Source organism: Tachyglossus aculeatus, chromosome 10 (assembly GCF_015852505.1).
Source record: "Tachyglossus aculeatus isolate mTacAcu1 chromosome 10, mTacAcu1.pri, whole genome shotgun sequence".
In the NCBI taxonomy this organism is placed as follows: Eukaryota; Metazoa; Chordata; class Mammalia; order Monotremata; family Tachyglossidae; genus Tachyglossus; species Tachyglossus aculeatus.
The window spans coordinates 52,867,559-52,886,462 of record NC_052075.1 but is presented as its reverse complement, the minus strand read 5'-3'; the positions used below and the strand labels follow the sequence as shown (position 1 = coordinate 52,886,462).

General features: G+C 62.7%; 2 protein-coding genes across 2 annotated transcripts in view; one reads left to right on the top strand and one right to left on the bottom strand.

Moving 5' to 3' along the window:
- FMNL3 (formin like 3) overlaps window positions 1-6,115 on the top strand; it is a 55,890-nt gene extending 49,775 nt beyond the window's left edge. The window contains exons 20-27 of the mRNA XM_038752690.1: window positions 57-137; window positions 508-637; window positions 1,591-1,751; window positions 2,271-2,372; window positions 3,571-3,663; window positions 4,520-4,643; window positions 4,811-4,928; window positions 5,441-6,115. Coding sequence (XP_038608618.1) covers window positions 57-137; window positions 508-637; window positions 1,591-1,751; window positions 2,271-2,372; window positions 3,571-3,663; window positions 4,520-4,643; window positions 4,811-4,902 — 783 coding nt within the window. The 3' untranslated portion in view covers window positions 4,903-4,928; window positions 5,441-6,115. The remainder of the gene's footprint in view (window positions 1-56; window positions 138-507; window positions 638-1,590; window positions 1,752-2,270; window positions 2,373-3,570; window positions 3,664-4,519; window positions 4,644-4,810; window positions 4,929-5,440) is intronic.
- A 250-nt stretch (window positions 6,116-6,365) lies between these two features.
- Window positions 6,366-16,650, bottom strand: PRPF40B (pre-mRNA processing factor 40 homolog B). Its single transcript, XM_038752769.1, has 25 exons — window positions 16,572-16,650; window positions 16,028-16,165; window positions 15,640-15,726; window positions 15,177-15,204; window positions 14,938-14,975; window positions 14,609-14,719; window positions 14,210-14,327; window positions 14,048-14,075; window positions 13,493-13,669; window positions 13,183-13,297; window positions 13,020-13,084; window positions 12,745-12,909; window positions 12,490-12,598; window positions 12,247-12,397; window positions 12,004-12,137; window positions 10,888-11,002; window positions 10,618-10,709; window positions 10,410-10,526; window positions 8,934-9,071; window positions 8,624-8,719; window positions 8,260-8,346; window positions 7,913-8,081; window positions 7,357-7,418; window positions 7,118-7,234; window positions 6,366-6,903 (listed from the first exon to the last, which is right to left on the bottom strand). The coding sequence occupies exons 1-25, from the start codon at window positions 16,587-16,589 to the stop codon at window positions 6,811-6,813; spliced, it is 2,568 nt and encodes an 855-aa protein (XP_038608697.1). The 5' UTR covers window positions 16,590-16,650; the 3' UTR covers window positions 6,366-6,810.
- Between the last annotated feature and the right edge of the window lie 2,254 nt (window positions 16,651-18,904).

Genomic DNA, 18,904 nt, shown 5'->3' with positions numbered 1-18,904 from the left:
ATAAAGGGTTCGGTGGAAGACCGGGACCCTGACGCCCTTCCTTCCCACCTGGGCAGATCATCCTGGCGCTGGGGAACTACATGAACAGCAGCAAGAGGGGGGCCGCCTATGGTTTCAAGCTGCAGAGCCTGGACCTGGTGAGGAGTGGGGTGGGGTTGGCTGGTGGGGGGGTCCCCTCCCCCTTCAGCTCCTTCACCCCGCCCTCCCTCCATCCCAGCTTGGCTCAGTGGAAAGAGCCTGGGCTTTGGAGGTAAGGTCATGGGTTCGAATCCTGACTCCTCCACCTGTCTGCTGTGTGACCCTGGGCAAGTCACTTAACTTCTCTGAGCCTCAGTTACCTCATCTGGAAAATGGGGATTAAGACTGAGACCCATGTGGGACAACTTGATCACCTTGTATCCGCCACCCCCCAGCGCTTAGAACAGTGCTCTGCACATAGTAAGCGCTTAACAAATGCCATTATTATTATTATTATTATTATTATTATTCCCCTCCTCCGGCCCGCAGCTGCTGGACACCAAGTCCACGGACCGGAAGCTGACACTGCTGCACTTCATCGCGCTGACCGTGAAGGAGAAGTACCCCGAGCTGGCTGGTTTCTGGCACGAGCTGCACTTCGTGGAGAAGGCCGCGGCAGGTGGGTGTGGGCGGAGGTCTTGGGGGTCGGCCCCGTCCCCGATCCCGGCCCCCGCCCCCTTCACGCCAACCCTGACCTTGCCCCGGACATGCCTGACCACCACCCCCCTCGCCGCCCACATTGACCTCCAACCCCTTCTCCCGGCCACGCAGTGGCATTCAAAGATTTGGAAAGCGATCCAGCTGTCCCTCCTCCTCCTGCTCCTCACCCCCACACTTTCCCCACTGGGGAAACTGAGTCCCAAGACCGGAAGGGGAGCTGGGACCCCCTCTCCCCCAGCCTCTCAGCTACCGTGGGCCCAAGTCGACCTATGGCTCCGTGTCTTTGGCAGCGTGGCCTGTGGCTAGAGCACGTCAAAAGGACCTGGTTCTAATCCCGGCTCTGTCACTTATAATGATGGCATTTATTAAACGCTTACTATGTGCAAAGCACTGTTCTAAGCGCTGGGGAGGTTACAAGGATATCAGGTCATCCCACGGGGGGCTCACGGTCTTAATCCCCATTTTACAGATGAGGGAACCCAGAGAAGTGAAGTGACTTGCCCAAAGTCACACAGCTGACAATTGGCGGAGTTGGGATTTGAACCCATGACTCCAAAGCCCATGCTCTTTCCACTGAGCCACACTGCTTCTTCTCTCTTGTCTACTGTGTGACCCGGGGCAAGTCACTTCACTTCTCTGAGCCTGTTACCTCATTTGTAAAATGGGGATTAAGACCATGAGCCCCACATAGCACAGGGACTCTGTCCAACTCGATTGGCTTGTAACTACCCCAGCGCTTAGAGCAGTGCTTGACATATAGTAAGTGCTTAACGAATACTGTTATTATTATTATTATTATTATCATCATTCCTGGGGGACCAGGCTTAGGAGGGTGCAGCCTTGTGGGGGAGCTGGCTGGCAGGTGGGGGGTCCCCGAGCGGGGCACTGAGGCGGAGGCTTTGGGGTCCCCAGTGTCGTTGGAGAACGTGTTGCTGGACGTGAAGGAGCTGGGCCGGGGCATGGAGCTGCTGCGGCGGGAGAGCAGCCTGCACGAGAACAGCGTCCTCCGCACCTTCCTCAGCGCCAACGAGGCCCGGCTCGACAAGCTGCAGCGCGACGCGCGCACCGCCGAGGTCAGGGGCCCCCGGGGACCTAGACACGGCCCAGAACGGGAAGGGCTGGAGGGAGGGAGGCCCATCTGATCCTAATGGAAAAAACCCGGGCCTCGGAGTCGGACCACCTGGGTTCTAATCCGCCACTCACCTGCCCCACTTCCTGGGCCAAGTCACTTCACTGTTCTGAGCCTCAGTTTCTCCCATCTGTAAAATACCTGCGGTCCCTCCCCCTAAGGCTGTATTCTGTATCATTATGGGCAGGGAATGTGTCTAATTCTGGTGTCCTCTCCCGTGCGCTTAGTAGAGTGCTCTGCACAGAGTAAGTGCTCCATAAATACCATTGATGGATTGATTGTATCTACTCCAGTGCTTAGCACACAGTAGGTGTTTAACAAATACCCTAATGATTACTATTATTATCGGCCCCTTACCCTGGCCAACTTAACCCGGGTCACTCCCCTTGGGTCCCTGAGCCTTTGTTTCGGGGCCTGTGACCCCTGTGACCCCGGCCCCCCGCCCCTCCCATCCTCTCCTCAGGAGGCATACAACACCGTGGTGCGCTACTTCGGCGAGAGCCCCAAGACGACCCCACCTTCCGTGTTCTTCCCGGTATTTGTCCGGTTCATCCGCTCCTACAAGGTGAGCAGGGCTGGGGAGGAGAATTCCCAGGCCGGGGGTCAGAGGGGGCCCCCGCACCCAAGGATCGCAAAGGGCCAGGCCTCAACTTTGAGGCCTTCTCACTGCACCTTCATCTCGTCTATTCATTCAATCGTATTTATTGAGCGCTTACTGTGTGCAGAGCACTGTACTAAGCGCTTGGGAAGTACAAGTTGGCAACATATAGAGATGGTCCCTACCCAACAACGGGGGGAATACAAGCAGATCTGGTCTATCTCACTGTCAACCTCTCACCCGCATCTGGCCTCCGGCCTGGAATGCCCTCCGTCCTCATATCTGATAGACAATGACTCTTCCCCCCATTCAAAGCCTTACTGAAGACCATCTCCTCCAAGAGGTCTTCCTTAAGCCCCCTTTCCTTTTCTTCACCTCCCTTCTGCATCGTCCTGACTTGCTCCCTTCATTTCATTCCCCCTCCCACCCCCACAGCGCTTCCGTACATGTCTATAATTTATTTATATTCATGTCTGTCCCCTGCCCCCGACTGTAAGCTTGTTGTGGGCAGGAAATGTGTCTGTTTTATTGTTACCTTGTCTTCTCCCACGCGCTTAGTACAGTGCTCTGCACCTGGGAAGCAGCATGGCCTAGGGGAAAGAGCACGGGCTTGGGAGCCAGAGGACGCGGGTTCTAATTCCGGCTCCGCCACTTGTCTGCTGTGTGACCTTGGGCAAGTCACTTCATTTCTCTGGGCCTCAGTCCAGCGCTTAGAACAGTTAAATGCCATTATTATTATTATTATTCCCTCATTTGTAAAATGGAGCTAAGACTGAGCCCCACATAGGACAACCTGATTACCTTGTGTCTACCTCAGTGCTTAGAACAGTGCTTTGCACGTAGTAGGCGCTTAACAAATACCACAATTATAAACTCACTATGTGCCAGGCACTGTACTAAAGGCTGGGGTGCTTACAAGGAAATTGGGTTGGCTATAGTAAGCACCCCTGACTGTCTGGGAGTAGCCCCCCCCTTCCCAGCTCCTCACGGTCACCTGACCCTCTGGCTGGGAGCAGCGGGCAGGGCAGGGGCCAGGCCCTTCCTGCCATTGTTTGGGGCAGGAAATGCCCCTTGGCGGGCGGGCCGGTGGCCTGGTGGGCGGGCGGCCACCTGGGCTTGGAGGCAGCCTGACCCCGCTCTCACATGGGTCCCCACCCCCCCGCAGGATGCAGAGCAGGAGAACGAGGCCCGCAGGAAGCAGGAGGAAGTGATGCGCGAGAAGCTCCTGGCTCAGGAGGCTAAAAAACTGGATGCCAAGGTGCGGTGTCGGGCAGGGGTGGGCAAGAGGGGCGGGGGGGGGGGGGGGCAAGAACCAGGACCAAACCCGGGAGCCAACTCTGTGTTGCCTTTGCACTTGGATCTGTTGCCCATACACGCTTGGCATTCACCCCACCCTCAGCTCCACAGCTCTTACGTCCATTGAGAGAAGCAGCGGGGCTCAGTGGAAGGAGCCCGGGCTTGGGCGTCAGAGGTCATTCATTCATTAAATCGTATTTATTGAGCGCTTACTGTGTGCAGAGCACTGTACTAAGTGCTTGGGAAGTACAAGTTGGCATTCATTCAATCGTGCTCTAATCCTGACTCCGCCACATGTCAGCTGGGTGACTTTGGGCAAGGCACTTCTCTTCTCCAGGCCTCAGTTCCCTCATCTGTGAAATGGGGATTAAGACTGTGAGCCCCCCGTGGGACAACCTGATCACCTTGTATCCCCCCAGTGCTTAGAACAGTGCTTGGCAGATAGTAAGCGCTTAACAAATACCATCGTCATTATTATTATTATAGCTGTAATTTCTTTTAAAATATCTGCCTACCCCTTTTGACGGGAAGCTCCCTGTGGGCAGGGAACGTGTCAACCCACTCTGTTGTATTATCCTCTCCCAAGTGCTTAGTCCATGTTGCCAACTTGTACTTCCCAAGCGCTTAGTACAGTGCTCTGCACACAGTAAGTGCTCAATAAATACAATTGATTGATTGATTACAGTGCTCGGCCCACAGGAGGCCCTCAATAAAGGGCGTAGATTGATTGAGGGGCCGGGGTGGGGGGAGAAGCTGGAGGAGGAAGGGCTGGGGAGGGGCCGGCTGACCCCCCTCCACCGGCACCTGCCCACCTCCAGACCCCATCTCAGCGCAACAAGTGGCAGCAGCAGGAGCTGATTGCCGAGTTGCGGCGGCGCCAGGCTAAGGACCATCGGCCCGTCTACGAGGGCAAGGATGGCACCATCGAAGACATCATCACCGGTGAGCGTCCCCCCACCCCCAGCACCCCCCCACACATACACAGCCCCCCCGTCCCGCCAAGGCCGCCGTCCACCTGCCCCCGGCCGGCCCGCAGAGCCCGAGCCGTCCGGTCCCTTCGGGTCCGGCGGCCTGACCCCGCCCGCGTGTCTCTCTCCCGCTGGCTGCAGTGCTGAAGAGCGTCCCCTTCACGGCCCGAACCGCCAAGCGGGGGTCTCGCTTCTTCAGCGACGCCACCCATCACGATGAGTCCAACTGTTAGGCCCCCGGGGCCAAGAGCCCCATCAGGTACCGGAGCCTCAGGCCTCTGCATGTGCCTGCCCCACTACCCACCCCGTGCCCCCCGTCGGCCTCCCGGGGCGGCTCTTCCTGCATGAACTGGCCGTATCGGACTCCCCTCCCCTTGCCTGCTCCCGTCTGCCTGCCCTGGTGGGCTCCCGGGTTCCACATCCCGCATGCCTCCCCTTCCCCACTCCTCTCTTTCCTGGTCTGCCCGGGCTTGGGGGGCCGGGGGAAAGGTCTCACTCATCATTCCTGCAGCAGCCCATCAGGTTCCACTGGGTACGGGGCTGGACCACGGACCAGTCCGTGACCCTTAGCCCAGCCTGCTGCTGCTGCAGCAGCGAGAACAGGCGGATCTTGCGAGCGAACCTCGGTCTCACGCAGAGCGCAAGCTGCCTGTGGCCTCCTCCTGAGCCGGGCTGGGTCCTTCCGCACCCCCGGCCTCCTGCCAGTTACCGGGCCGTGAGCATGGTGGGCACCGGTGGCAGCGGTTCACACGTCTCTCTCCGCCCCTGCAGGCCTCCACTCCGGACCCCCCAGCGGCCTGCGCCGTGCCCGGAGCCACGCCCCGCCCTGTGGCCCGCCACGGGCCCCGGCCCCCCACTGAGGCAGGAGCCCACCGGAGCCAGGAAGCTCTGGGCCCAGCTCTTCGGACAACAAGGATGGACTCGGTGCCGGGGGTGGGAGTTGGGGGGCTCTCCTCTGGCCACGACCCAGAGCCGGAAGATGGAGCTGCCACGCCACCCACCCTGGAGGGTGTGAGGTCTGCCTCCGCCCATCTGGCCGCCGAGGGGCCCACAGTGCACTTTGTCCTTGCCCCCCGCACCCCAAGGGGGGACAGGATGCAGTGGGGGGAGGAGGGTCTTCCCCTCCAGCCCTGTAATGGCTGCCTCAAAGGGGCCAGGCCACCCCTGCCCCAGTGCCCCCACCCCTCATCGCCCTTCTGGCCCGGTCCACCCTCCTGCCCGGCCCCACCCAGCTGTGCCTGGGTGATAAGCAGAGGCGGGAGGGGGCGGGTGGCCGCGGGGCTCCCGTGCCACGGTGCAAGCTCAGGACCCTGGCCCGGGCCTGACCTTGGGCCCCGGCCGCTATGCCAAAGAAAGTCCCTCCCCTCCCTCTTTTTGTACATGTACACGGCCACTCCGTCCCACCCCATGTATAGACCCCCAACAAGGTTTGGAGTGTCGCCCGCCCACCCGGCTCTGCGTCCGTCCTTCCTTGGGGGTGGGCAGGGGTGCGCCGCAGTGGGTGGCCTGGGGTCCATCGGGAACAAAGAAGGAGGAGGTGGTGAGGAGGAGGAGGGAGGTGGCCTGTCACCATGTTCTGCTGGAGCCACAGGGCAGCACAGTCAGCGGTGCCAGGCCGTGGCCCACTTGAGCGGGAGATGACAGGATCCCAGCCATGTTATAAATATTATTATTGTCAATAATAAAAAACCACAGAACTTGATGGCCCCGGAAAGCGGGGCGGAGGCCACTCCTAAGGGCCCACAGCCCCTCCCCGCAGGTGGCTCAGTGACGGCCCCCGCCCCCCCGTCGTTCCCCACGGGTACCTCTTCACGCGGCCCTGGCTGGCAGGCCGGGGAAGGGGCAGGGGCCGGGCCCAGGCCCGACTCCAGCCGTCTCCGGCCTCGGCCTGGGCCCACGTCGGCCGGGGGCTGAAGCGGGTCTCCCCTCCGCCCCCCCACCCCTCCCAGTGGGCACCCGGGTCGGGCTGCTGGGCCGGACAGGGGCAAGAGAGGAGGAGGCCCGGAGTTGGCACCGGATTAGCCCCACCTGGGCCTGGGGTCAAGGGGGAGGGAGGGAGAGAGGAGGAGCGGGGCAGGGGAGAGGCCCGGCCTGCAGGGCTCACGGTCACGCCAAGGGCCGGGTCGGGGGCCGGGCCGGGCTCACGGCTGGTCATCCAGCTGCTGCAGGAGAGTCCGGCGCCGCCGCTCCAGCTCCCCCTCGCTCAGCTCGCTCTCCGACGTGTCCCAGCCTGTCTGCAAGGGCAGGGAGGGGGCACTGGCTGGGTGGGAGGGCGTGGGCGACCGGCGGGCAGGGAACAGACAGACCGACTGGCCCGGGGTGGAGAGGGCAGCTGGCGGACCCTGGGGCACGGGAAGAGGGGAGACCAGCAGACCCAGGGCAAGGCCCGAGGGTGCAGTCACAGGGGTTCCCCAGGCCTAGAGTTCTCTGTCCCCCGTCCCCCCTCACCTTCTCCTTCTTGACCCCCCGGCGGGCTGGAGACCGAGGCTGGGGCTCCCCCCGCCGGGCCTCCCGCTCTCGCTCCTCCTGCTCCGGCTCTCGCTCCGCCTCACTCTCCGGGCTGTTCTGCAAGGACCACGGGTGGGGAGCCCCCCTCAGCCGGGGGCCGCTCCAGCCCTACCCTCTCTTCCCTTCCTCCCCCCACATCCCCCCGTCCAGCCCCCCTCCAGCCTCCGTTGGCCACTCACCGACTTGTGCCTCTTTTTCTTGCTTTTCTTTTTCTGTTTCTTGGATTTTCGGGAACTGTGATCTGAGAGAGGGGCCGGAGGGCGGCGAGGAGGGTCAGGGTTTGTCAGTCAATCAATCCCTATTTATTGAGCACTTACTGTGTGCAGAGCGCTGTACTAAACGCTTGGGCGAGTACAAAATAACAGGCACGTTCCCCGCCCACAACAAATTTACAGTCTGGAGGTGGGCAGGACCTCCTGGGTGTCAACCTCGCTAATCCCCTGCCTCCAGCCGGGCGAGCGGCTAACTCGGCCAGAGTGGTTTCTGGGAGAGGGCACCCCACTCTGCCCTCCACCCACCTGCTTTACTCATTCGTTCCTGAGTGGTAGTAGTAGTAATGTTTATTAAGCGCTCACTGTGGGCAGAAGACTGTACTAAGCGCTGGGAAGGAGTACACAGATAGGAATGAGACGCATTCCCTGTTCCTCTGCCAGACTAAGGCCCGCCGGATGCCCACCCCCAGCATCCCCCTCCCGGTGACTTCAACCTGGGCCGGCCCCGCTGACCACCTCTCACCTGCTCCCGGGGGGATGCGGCTGAAGGGGAGACCCCGGGGCCCCGGGCCGGCCCCGCCGCTCTCAGCCGACTCGGGGGAGGACGAGGGCTCGGAGCCCGACTCGGAGGGGTTCCGCTTCCGCCGTTTGGGGGGCGGCGGGGGAAGGTCGTCCTCCTCGGACTCAGAGCCCTGCGGGGGGTGGAGGGGAAGGGTGAGCCGGGGAAGGACGAGCCCTTCAGCACCGGGGTCGGCCCCCTCCTTCCCCACCAGCCGGGGCTGGGAGACCGGCGGGAAAGAGAGAGGGTCCGGTTGGAGAGGCCGTCCCTCGGTTTCCCTCCTCCCGGCCCGGGTCCCCGGGGGGACTCACAGAAGGGGAGTGTGGAGGACGCTTGTGGTGGTGTTTCTTGGCCTTTCGGCTGTGCTTGCGACCCTTGGGGATTGGCAGACACTCGCTCTGTGGGGAGAGAGACGGTAGCATCCCGCATGGAACCCCCCATCCCTGCTACCTCCAGCCTCCACCCCCGCCCTCGCCCATGGGCTGGTTGGATGCCCCTTGTCTAGCATTTAGTACAGTACCTGGCCCTTAGTAAGCACTTAACAAATGCCATAATTATTCATTACCATCATTACGGGCCCTCGCCGAGCCCAGGACCAGAGGGCGAGGCGGCAGGGAGGGGATGGGGGGGAACCCGGCCGGGGGGTCAGGGACCCCAGAGGGGGCCCGGCCTCACCTCCAGCACCTGCAGGAACTCCCGGAAGAGGCGGATCCGCTCGGACTCCAACGTGATCTGCTCGAAGGCGAAGTCGCACACGAAGCGCTCGCGGACCTGCCGGGGGGGACCGGGGTGGGGGGCGGTGACTCGGGGGGCTGGCGAGAAGGGGATGGGGGGGAGGCTCCCAGACAGGGATCAGGGGAACTGGGGTTGGGGTGGCGACACCCGCCCCGCCACCATCTCCGAGTAGGGTGTGAAGGCCGGGAGGCGGGCGAGGTTGCAGGGGGCAGGGAGGGGAGAGGCGAGGAGGGCCGTCGCCCGGCCTTACCTGATCCCAGCTGGTGCCGGGCTCCAGCGGAGGGGCCGCCTGCCTCAACATGCCCCTGAAGGCCGCCTCCCGTCGCCGTAGCCGCCGCGCCGCCTCCTTCTCCCGCTCCCGCTCCCGCGTTTCTGCCTTCTCCAGCAGCTGGGGGTTGGGGAGTGGGGGACCAACCCCCCAGGAAATCACTCTGAGCCCCAAGTCCCGGGGACACCACCCTGGACAACCCATCAATTTTTTTTTTTTTTGAGCACCTACTGCACACAAAGCACTGTACTAACCACTGGGAGGGCAGTATAAAAATAACGATAGTATTTGTTAAGCAATAATAATAATGATGGTATTTGTTAAGTGCTTACTATGTGCAAAGCACTGCCCTAAGTGCTGGGGAGCTTACAAGGTGATCAGGTTGTCCCACAGGGGGCTCACAGTTTTAATCCCCATTTTCCAGATGAGGTAACGGAGGCACAGAGAAGTTAAGTGACTTGTCCAAAGTCACACAGCTGGCAATTGGCAGAGCCTGGATTTGAACCCACAACCTCTGACTCCAAAGCCTGGGCTCCTTCCATTGAGCCATGCTGTTAAGTGTGTACTATGTGCCAAGCACTGTCCTAAGCACTGGGGTAGATACAAGTTTATCAGGTTGGACACAGGGGGCTCACAGTTTTAATCCCCATTTTCCAGATGAGGTAACTGGGGCACAGAGAAGTTAAGTGACTTGTCCAAAGTCACACAGCTGGCAATTGGCGGGGCCTGGATTTGACCCCACGACCTCTGACTCCAAAGCCCGGGCTCCTTCCACTGAGCCACGCTGTTAAGTGCGTACTATGTGCCAAGCACCGTCCTAAGCACTGGGGTAGATACGAGTTTATCAGGTTGGATACAATCCCTGTCCCACACGGGGCTTGCAGTCTTAATCCCCATTTTAAATATGAGGTCCCTGAGGATCAGAGGTCAAGTGACTCGACCTAGGTCACACAGCAGACAAGTGGTGGAGCAGGGATTCGAACCCACATTTTGATTCCCAGACCCAATCTCTTGCCACTAGGCCACACTGCTTTCCCAACAGAGCTGGTAGACACGTTCCCTGCCCACAGTGCAGCGAGCCCTCGAGGGCATCACCCTGGGCATCACCCCGGGCCTCGAATGCCTGGGGCCTCTCTCTCAGTCACTCAATCGTACTTATTGAGCACTCACGGTGTGCAGAACACTTTCCTAAGCGCTTGGGACAGTTCAGTATAATAGAACAGACACATTCCCTGCCCGTAACAAGCTAACGACCGATGGCTCCGCTCCCCGACCCCAGCCTGGAGTCGCCTCGCTCCCCGGGCCTCCCCCAGTCCCCGGGCCCCCCGTCCTCCATCGACCCCCACTGCCCGGCCGCTCCTGGCCCCGTCACCTCCTCTTGCCCGCCCCCCGTCTCATCCGCACCCCTCTCCTGCCCCGTCCCCTTCCCCGCCCACCCCCAGCCCCGCCCTGGCTCACACTGTTGAAGGTCAGTTTGATGTTTCCGGCGTCCAGCGTGGCCGCCCGCTTGTCGAAGCTGATGACGTGGGCAAAGTCCTCGAATGTGGTGCTGACCTCCACGCCGAAGCCCCGGTCCTGCGGGCGTAGCCAGCTCCGTCGGCCTGGGGTCCTCACCCCCGCCGCCCCTGGCCCGCCCCCACCCCTGGTCAGCCCCCAGCCGCCTCACCCGCAGGACGTCCTTGATGATCTTCTTCTCATCGTGGAATCGGGCCTTCAGGTCCTCCACGTAAAACTTGAAGAGGTCCAGCGGGGTGGAGCCTGCGGGGAGGGAGCAGGGCCTGGCGGGCGGCCCGGCCTGGCCCGGTGCTGAGCCCGAGGGGCCGTGGGCTGGGCCGGCTGGGGAGGAGCTGGGCCGGGGGGTACAGGGGCGGCGCAGAGGACCGGGCCCGGGGGCAGGGAGCCGGGCTGGGGGGCGGGAGGGGCCCGGCCTCCTTACCCGGCTGTCCCAGCATGTTGGCAAAGCGGACATCGGTGCTGACCGCTGGGTACAGCTCCATCCAGGTGGACATGGAGTGCAGCTGCCCCGTCTCATGCAGCTCGTCCAGGAAGGTCTGAGCGAGGAGAGGCCCGTTACCCAGGGCCGGGGGCGGGGGCCAGGGGCAGGATTGGGGCGGGGCTGACGGAGCAGGGGAGACAGAGGCAGAGAGGCAGAGAAAAAGAGAGCAGATGGAGAAACAGAGATGGAGAAAGCAGGAGGGGAGAGATGGAGAGATAAGGTGGGAAGAAATGGAGAAGGAAGATTGGCGGGAGACACAAGTGGAAACTGAGAAAGGGAGTGGCAGACAGAGAGGCGGAGAGATGGAGGGAACAGGAAAGATGGAGATGAGGAGATGGAGAAAAGTGGAAGGATGGAGGGAGGAGGAAGGATGGAGAAAGGCAGAGGGCGGGAAGAAGGCAGAGATGGAAGGATGGAGGGAGGTAGAGAAATGGAGGCAGGCAGAGAGATGGAGGGAGAAGGATAGATGGAAGCAGGTGGAGATGAAGGCAGGCAGAAAGATGGAGAAGAAGGATGGAGGGAGACAGACGGAGACAGGCAGAAGGTTGGAGGGAGGAGGAAGGATGAAGGCAGGCAGAGAGATGGAGGCAGAAGGAGAGATGGTGGGATGTGGAGAGATGAGAGACGGGGTGCCAGGATGGAGGGAGGAGGAAGGATGGAGGGAGGAGGAAGGATAGAAGGAGAGATGAAGGGAAGAGGAAGGATGAAGGGAGGAGAGATGGAGGGAGGAGGAAGGATGGAGGAAGGATGGAGGCAGGTGGAGAGATGGAGGGAGGTGAAGGAAGGCTGGAGAGATGCAGGGAGCAGAGATGGAGGGAGGAGGAAGGGTGGAAGGAGACGGAAGGATGGAGGGAGGTGGAGAGATGGTGAGAGGCAGAGACCTGCTCCCAGTCCAGGCCTCCCCTTCCCTACCGAGCTCCCGCTACTCCCAGCCGACTATCTCCCTGGAGCACAGACAGACCCCCCTTCCCGGCTGAGGCCCGGCCCCATCTGGCCAAGCTGGGGAGGGGGTCAATGGGGAGGGGGTTCCTGGGGCCGAGGGCCCAGGGGTGGTACCTGGAAGTCTTCGCGGTTCTTGCGCTGCTGCCGCCGCTCTCTCAAACGCACACGCTCCCGCTCCTCTTCCTCCTCCTTCTCCAGCAGGCGGATGTGCTCCTCGAAGCAGATCAGCGCATCCTCCTTGTCCATGTCTGCTGGGGCGGGTGGAGGGGGACCCCCTGAGGACCCCGGCCCGCCCCACCCGCCGGTCCGCCGGTCCTCGGGGCATCCGGGGAGAGAGAAGGGTGGTGAGGGCCTCACTCTGCAGGTCGCGGTCCTGGGTGAAGCGGGGGTCTTCCAGGAGGTGCTGCTGTGCCTCAGCCCACGTGGTGTCGAAACTGACGCTGCTCATTCCGTCCAGGATGCGCTTCAGGGCCTGGATGTTTCGACGTCTGAGCTGCTTGGCCTGCTCCTGGCGGGGTGAGGGAGACGGCCCGGCGTCGGGCTTGGGGCGTGGGGGACCCCGGGGTCGGGGGGGAGCCCGGCTAGGGGAGGGGTTGGTACCTTCTCCTTCTTGGCGAGGAAGAAGAGCACATCATCGTAGATCTCCTTGCGGTCTCGCTCGGGCACAACGGCCCAGACCTCCAGATCCCCGAACGTTTGCTCCGCCCGCCTAGGGGTAGACGGGGACACTCAGCCGCCTTGGCATAGAGCCTTCCGGCCGGAGGCCCATCCCTGACCCTGGTTACCCCATGCCTTGGCCCTCGGGTCTCACCCCCCGCATCCCCCGGGGCCCCACTTCCGACAGTGGGCACACACCGGTAGCGGGTGCCCGAGGTCATGCGGCTGTGCCGCTCCAAGAAGCGCTGCAGGGTTTCCTTGGCCTCCTTGGCCCTCAGCCGGGCCTCCTCCTTCTCCTCCTTCTCGCGTTGTGCCTTGTAGGCGTTGAACGTCTGCTTCTTCTCGCTCAGCTTTGGCAGGGCGCTGCAGGGTTCGGGGAGGGGGCGGTCACGGACCTGGCTCCCCTAAATCCCGCCCGTTCCCCGGGAGCCCGGAGCCGGATGACGGAGATGGGGGGAAGGACCGGGCCCTACCTGTAGCGGGGATCAGTCACCACCATCTTCATGGCCTGCTCCCATGAGGCAGTGGAGCCCACGCCCTGAGGAACAGCTAGGGTCAGGACCCCTCCCCTGACCGCCCCTCGCCCCCGACTGCCACGATGCCACCCGGCGGCCCTACGTCCGTGCCCCCGGGTACCTTATCTCGCAGCAGCTCCTTGAAGGCTTGCTTGGCCTTTTCCTTACAGTTCCAGCTGGCTCCGGGCCGCTCCGGCTCCGGATGAGGTTCCTCGTCATCCCGCGGCCCGCTGTCGCTGTTGGTGGGGGGAGGCAGGGAGCAGATTCGGCTCTGCTCCCACCGGGCGGCCCTCGGGGAGTTGCCCCGTGGAGAGTCCGCCGGGCCCCAGAGGATGACCGAGCCCCCGGGGCCCTGCCATACGACCTGGCTGCCAGCCACCGAGGGGTTTCCCAGGGCTGCTGGACTCCTGGCTGCTCCCCCCAATCCTCACCTGCTGCTGGCCTCCTCTGGCGGCTGGGCCCCATCATCCGGTGGCTCTGCCTGGTCTGGGGGCTCACAGGCGTCCGGCTGGGCGGGCTCGGGGTGCACGGGAGGCTCGGGGGACACGGTGGGGCTGGGGGCGGTGTTGGGGGACGGCTCGGGCTGGGCTGGAGGCTGTGGCTGTTTCCTGTAAGGAGTCCGAGGTGTGGAGTGGGGCGGGCCGGGAGGAGAGCAGGAGAAAAAGGGAAACGGAAATGGGCAAGGAGTGGGGGGTGTCGGGAGCCGGCCCCGGGCAGCAAGAGGGGGATGGATCGGGGCATCGGGGGGCAAGGAGAGGCCCAGGGTGACGGGGAGCATAGGGAGGCGGGGGTATACGGCGCAGAGGGGCCACGGTGGCCGCCCTGCAAAGGGGGACGCTGGAGGGCAAGAGGATTCTGCCCCCCTGACGGAGGAGGTGGTGGCCTCGGTTTCCCTCAGAACTCCCTCTCTCCAGCCCTTGGAGACTAGGAGGGGAGAAGGGGAGGGGATGGAGGATAAAGGGGGAGGGAGACCCTCCTTTACTCACCCCACTGCCTCCTCTTGTTGGATCAGAGCTGCACCAAGGAAAAACCGATCCGCAGGATTGAGAGGGGCTGAGGGTGTGTGTCACCCCCACCCCCTCCAGCCCGGGCCAGCCCCGGCCCCCGGCAACCTCCCACAGTCCCCGCCGGCCCCCAGGTCCCCTCACCCTCCAGCTGGTCCAGGTCCGGGGGCCGGGCCCAGCGGGATTCCCGGCTCTGAGTGTTGTAGTAATACGGGCGCCCTGTGTCCGAGTGGAACTCTCTCCACGGGCCCTGGGCCAGCAGCTGGAGGGAGACAAGTGGACAGAGAACCCAGTGTGGGAACCCAGCGGGGGGCAGGGCGCCGAGGGGGGCAGGGGGAGAGGGACGAGTGAATGGGGGGCTAGGGACAGGTGATGGGGGGGGAAGGGAGTGAGGTTGGGGGGCAGGGAGAGGGAGCAGTGAGGGGATGCGTGGAGGCAGGGTTAGAGAGGTGACAGAATTTGGGGAGACGAGGATTGAGGAGACTGTGTGTTGGGGTGGGACAGGGGAAGGGTCAGGGGGAGGGGACAGGGGTTGGTCCCCACCTCGGCCTTGGTCTGACGGGCCCCAGGGACATCCCATGGACCACGCTCACTGTCCACGCCATAGTAATACACACGGCCGTCGGGAGGCAGCCGCTCGCTCCATGGGGGCTTCTGGGGGGGCAGAAGTGTGGGTCGGGGGTCAAAGGTCATGACCCCTCCCCATCTCCAGCTTCCTGGGGATCGTGGGATGGGGCTGAGGGGCAAGGGTCAGGACAGGAAAGGACGGGCTTGGGGGCGGAGTGGGTGGGGAGACACACGCACATTTTTCCCACCACCACCACCACCGCCACCACCCACCCCCTCCTTCCCCAAACTCCCCAGAGACTCACCGGGGGGGCCCCCAAGGCCCCGGCCCCGGCCCCGACAGCTGAAAGAGAAGCGGAGGGAGACGGACTGAGCCCGGTCCGGCCCGGCCCCGGCTCCTCTACTGCCCACACCTGCCTCCCGCCAGCCCCAGCCCGGCCCCTGTGCTCCCTGGGCCCCCGGCCCGGCCCGGCCCCCCGGCTCTCCCCGGACCCTGGCACCCCAACAGGCACCGTCCCTGCCCTGCCCTGCCCCGGGGACTCACAGCCGGCCGTGTCCACGCCCGGAGCCGTCTGCCAAAGGAAAGGATGGGGAGCAGGTGGCGGTCAGGGACCAGTGGGGTGCCTCCCCACTCCCACCCGCCCCCGAACTGCGGGGGTGCCACGCGGAGACGCCAGGACCCCGGTGCCTGGCTTCCCGGGCCAGGCTGCTTCCCTTCTCGGCCCTCCCCACTGCCCCCAGGCAGCCCAGAGGCGAGGAGGAAGAGGAGGAGGAGGAGGAGAAGGAAGAGGAGGAAGAAGAGGAGGAGGAGAAGGAGGGAGGAAGGAGCTGTTTGTCTGCTGGGAGACCCGTGGGTGTCTGCGGGGAGAACGGCCGACAGGGCCTGCAGCGCCGGGGGCTGGGGGGAGACCGGACAGGGGTTAAGGCGGGGGTGAGTGTCAGGGAGAACGGGGGTAGCCCCCGGTCATAGCCACCCCCGCCCTGGGCCCCACCCTGGGGGTGCTTACCACTGCAGGGACCGGGACAGGAGCAGGTCCTGTGGGCCCTGGGGGCACCAGCATTCCCGGGATCATGGGAGGCCCCAGCCCCGGCATCTGGGGGGCACAGATGGAAGGGGGAGGGGTGGCACTTGGGCCATGCCCACTGGTGAGGATGGTAGGAGGTGGAGAGGGGATGTGGGGTTCAACCGGGAGCCCAGAGTCCAATATCCTCTGCTCCTGGGCCCTCACTGAGTCCGCAGCCCAATTTCCATCAGGCCCACTGCCGGGGTTCTTTCCGGTCCCCTAGCACGGGCCGAGCCGAGCCGGGCCACCGGCCACGAGGCAGCGCCTGGGGGTCAGGCCGCAGGACGGGAACCCGGATGGGACGGGGTGGGGCAGGATGGTGGCACAGTACCTGAGCCAGAGGGGGTGGTCCTCCCAGAGGCGGGATCATGGGCGGCATCATGCCCGGGGGCACGGCAGGCGGCCTCTGGGGCAGCGGGGGCAGCGCCATCGGAGGGAAGGGCGGGGGGATCCCGGGAGGCGGCGGCATCTGCAGAGGGAGAGAGAGGGAGAGGCTAAGGCAGAGAGCCGGAAGTCCGGCTGGGGGTCCCAGAGGTGGCTGGCGGAGGGGAGACTATCCTCGAGGTGGGAGCATCTTTTGGCTCTGGCTGCCCGCATCCCCCTCCCTGTGTCTTCATCCCCGTCCCCGGCCTCTGGGGCCCCCCAAGTGCTAGGGTGGATGCTCCTTGAGGGCAGGGATCATGCGCCGTCCGCTCCCGAGCGCTTAGTCGAGTGCTCTGCACGATAGGGGTGCTTGGCAGATGCAGCTGACCAGCTTGGGGTTTGGGGGGAGTTGGGATGGAGGACTTTGAGCTGGAGGCTGGATCCGAGCTGGGGGGACCCCAGGGCAGCTGGAGGGGTGGGGGGGGGCTTGGGGAGGACCGGGGGCAGCTTACGAAGGGCGGAGGCATCATGGGGCGGCCGGGGGCTGGGAAGGGAGGTGGTGCTCGCAGGGGGCCGCTCCCAGGGTCGGGCGCAGACTGTGGAAGTAGAAAGAAAAGCGTCATGGGGGCACGGGCTGGGGGCACCTTCCTGACCCACTGTCGCCTCCTCACCCTGCCTTGGGACCCTCCCGGCTGGTCCATCTCAAGAATATCAGGGGCGGGGCGAGGGGAAGCCGCCCACCCCTTAAGAGGCCCAGGGCTCCCATCAGTGACTACCCCCAGGATGTCGGGGTAGGAGGAGCCCTCCTCCCCATTCCCAAGCCCAGCTTGCCCACCCTCAGCAACCCTAGACCTTGGCTCTGCACTTGGTTTTGCAGCTGGCAAGAGCGGGTGGGGTCGGTGGGGGGAGAGCGTGCCCCGGAAAGAGACAAGCTGGCTGGGGATAATAATAACGACGGCACTGAGTAAGCGCTTACTATGTGCAAAGCACTGTTCTAAGCTCTGGATGGGGGCTGCAGGCCGCTTAGGGCTCCCGCTTCCAGGATGGGCCCATTTCACAGATGTGCCCGATTGAGGTCCAGAATGGGAGGCTCAGACTGGAGTCGGCCGGCCTCCTGCCCTCCACATTTCCCCAACCCAGACAGACGGGGGGAGGGGTCTCTTTGGGGCCGGAAGGACAGGCCTAGCCCCCCAAAACACACACACACACACACACAGCCCCCCTAACCAGGGTCAGCCCAAGTGACCAGGCCTCCCGACTTTCTCCCCCTTCTAATAATGATAATAATAATAATAATGACATTTATTAAGCGCTTACTATGTGCAAAGCACTGTTCTAAGCGCTGGGGAGGATACAAGGTGATCAGGTTGTCCCACAGGGGGACTCACAGGTCTTCATCCCCATTTTACAGATGAGGGAACTGAGGCACAGAGAAGTGAAGTGACTTGCCCAAAGTCACACAGCAGACAAGCGGCAGCGCCGGGATTTGAACCCATGACCTCTGACTCCCAAGCCCGGGCTTTTTCCACTGAGCCACGCTGCTTCTAGACTGTGAGCCCACTGTTGGGTAGGGACCGTCTCTATATGTTGCCACCTTGGGCTTCCCAAGCGCTTAGTACAGTGCTCTGCACACAGTAAGCGCTCAATAAATACGATTGAATGAATGAATGAATGAATGAATGAACTGGGGGGGCGTGGCGACCCCTGGTGGCTGTGCCTGGCGGCGCAGCTGTTGAGCTGTCCAGCCTGACCCCCTTTGACCTTCCCGCGTTTTTTTATGTTCTTTGTTATTATTATTATTATTAATAATAACGATGGTATTCGTTATCCGCTCACTATGTTCCAGGCACTGCACTAAGCACGGGGGTAGACCCAAGCAAATCGTACTAAGCATATACGGCGTTCCAGGCACTGTAACAAATGTCATCGTTATTTTAGAGAAGCAGCGTGGCTCAATGGAAAGAGCCCGGGCTTTGGAGTCGGAGGTCATGGGTTCAAATCCCGACCCCACCAATTGTCAGCTGTGTGACTTTGGGCAAGTCACTTCACTTCTCTGGGCCTCAGTTCCCTCAGCTGGAGAATGGGGATTAAGACTGGGAGCCCCACGTGGGACAACCTGATCACCGTGTATCCCCCCAGCGCCTAGAACAGTTCTTTGCAGATAGCGCTTAACAAGTACCATCATTATTATTATTATTATTATTACTAAGCGCAGGGGGCGCGGCAAGCTGATCAGGTTGCCCCACGTGGGGCTCACCATCTTAACCCCCATTTTACAGATGAGGGAACGAGGCTGTAAGCTCGTTGTGGGCAAGGACCATGTCTGTCTATGGTTGTACTGTCCTCTCCCAAGCGCTTCGTACGGTGCTCTGCACACAGTAGGCGCTCAGTAAATACAACTGAATGAATGACTGAGACACAGAGAAGTGAAGTGACTTGCCCTAGGTCCCACAGCAGACAAGTGGCAGAGCTGGGCTTTGAACCCAGGTCCACTAGGCCAAGGCTCCCTTGTCTCAGCTTCCAGTCCTCCCCTCCCCACCAACCCTCCGCTCTTCTGGCGGACCCCAATTTTGCTGCCGGATCGGCTCCTCACTTCCTTTCATCATCAATCGTATTTATTGAGCGCTTACTATGTGCAGAGCACTGTACTAAGCGGTTTCCAAACCAACGCAAATTCCCGGCCGCCCCCAATCCTGGCCGGCACGGCCCGAGACCACCTACCTCTTCTTGGAGGCCTCCTCGGCCGGACCCCTCCGCCCTGGGGTCTCTCTCTCTCTCCCGGGCCCACCCACCTGCCTAAATGCCGGAGTACATGTAGGACACACTCGCCTGGCTACCCACTGGA

Coding starts and splice junctions, on each gene's coding strand:
- PRPF40B (XM_038752769.1), bottom strand. Junction 13,670..14,047: donor CAACAAGAGGAGGCAGTGGG/GTGAGTAAAGGA, acceptor GACTCCTTACAG/GAAACAGCCACAGCCTCCAG. Junction 7,419..7,912: donor CCGCATCCCCCCGGGAGCAG/GTGAGAGGTGGT, acceptor CCCCTCTCTCAG/ATCACAGTTCCCGAAAATCC.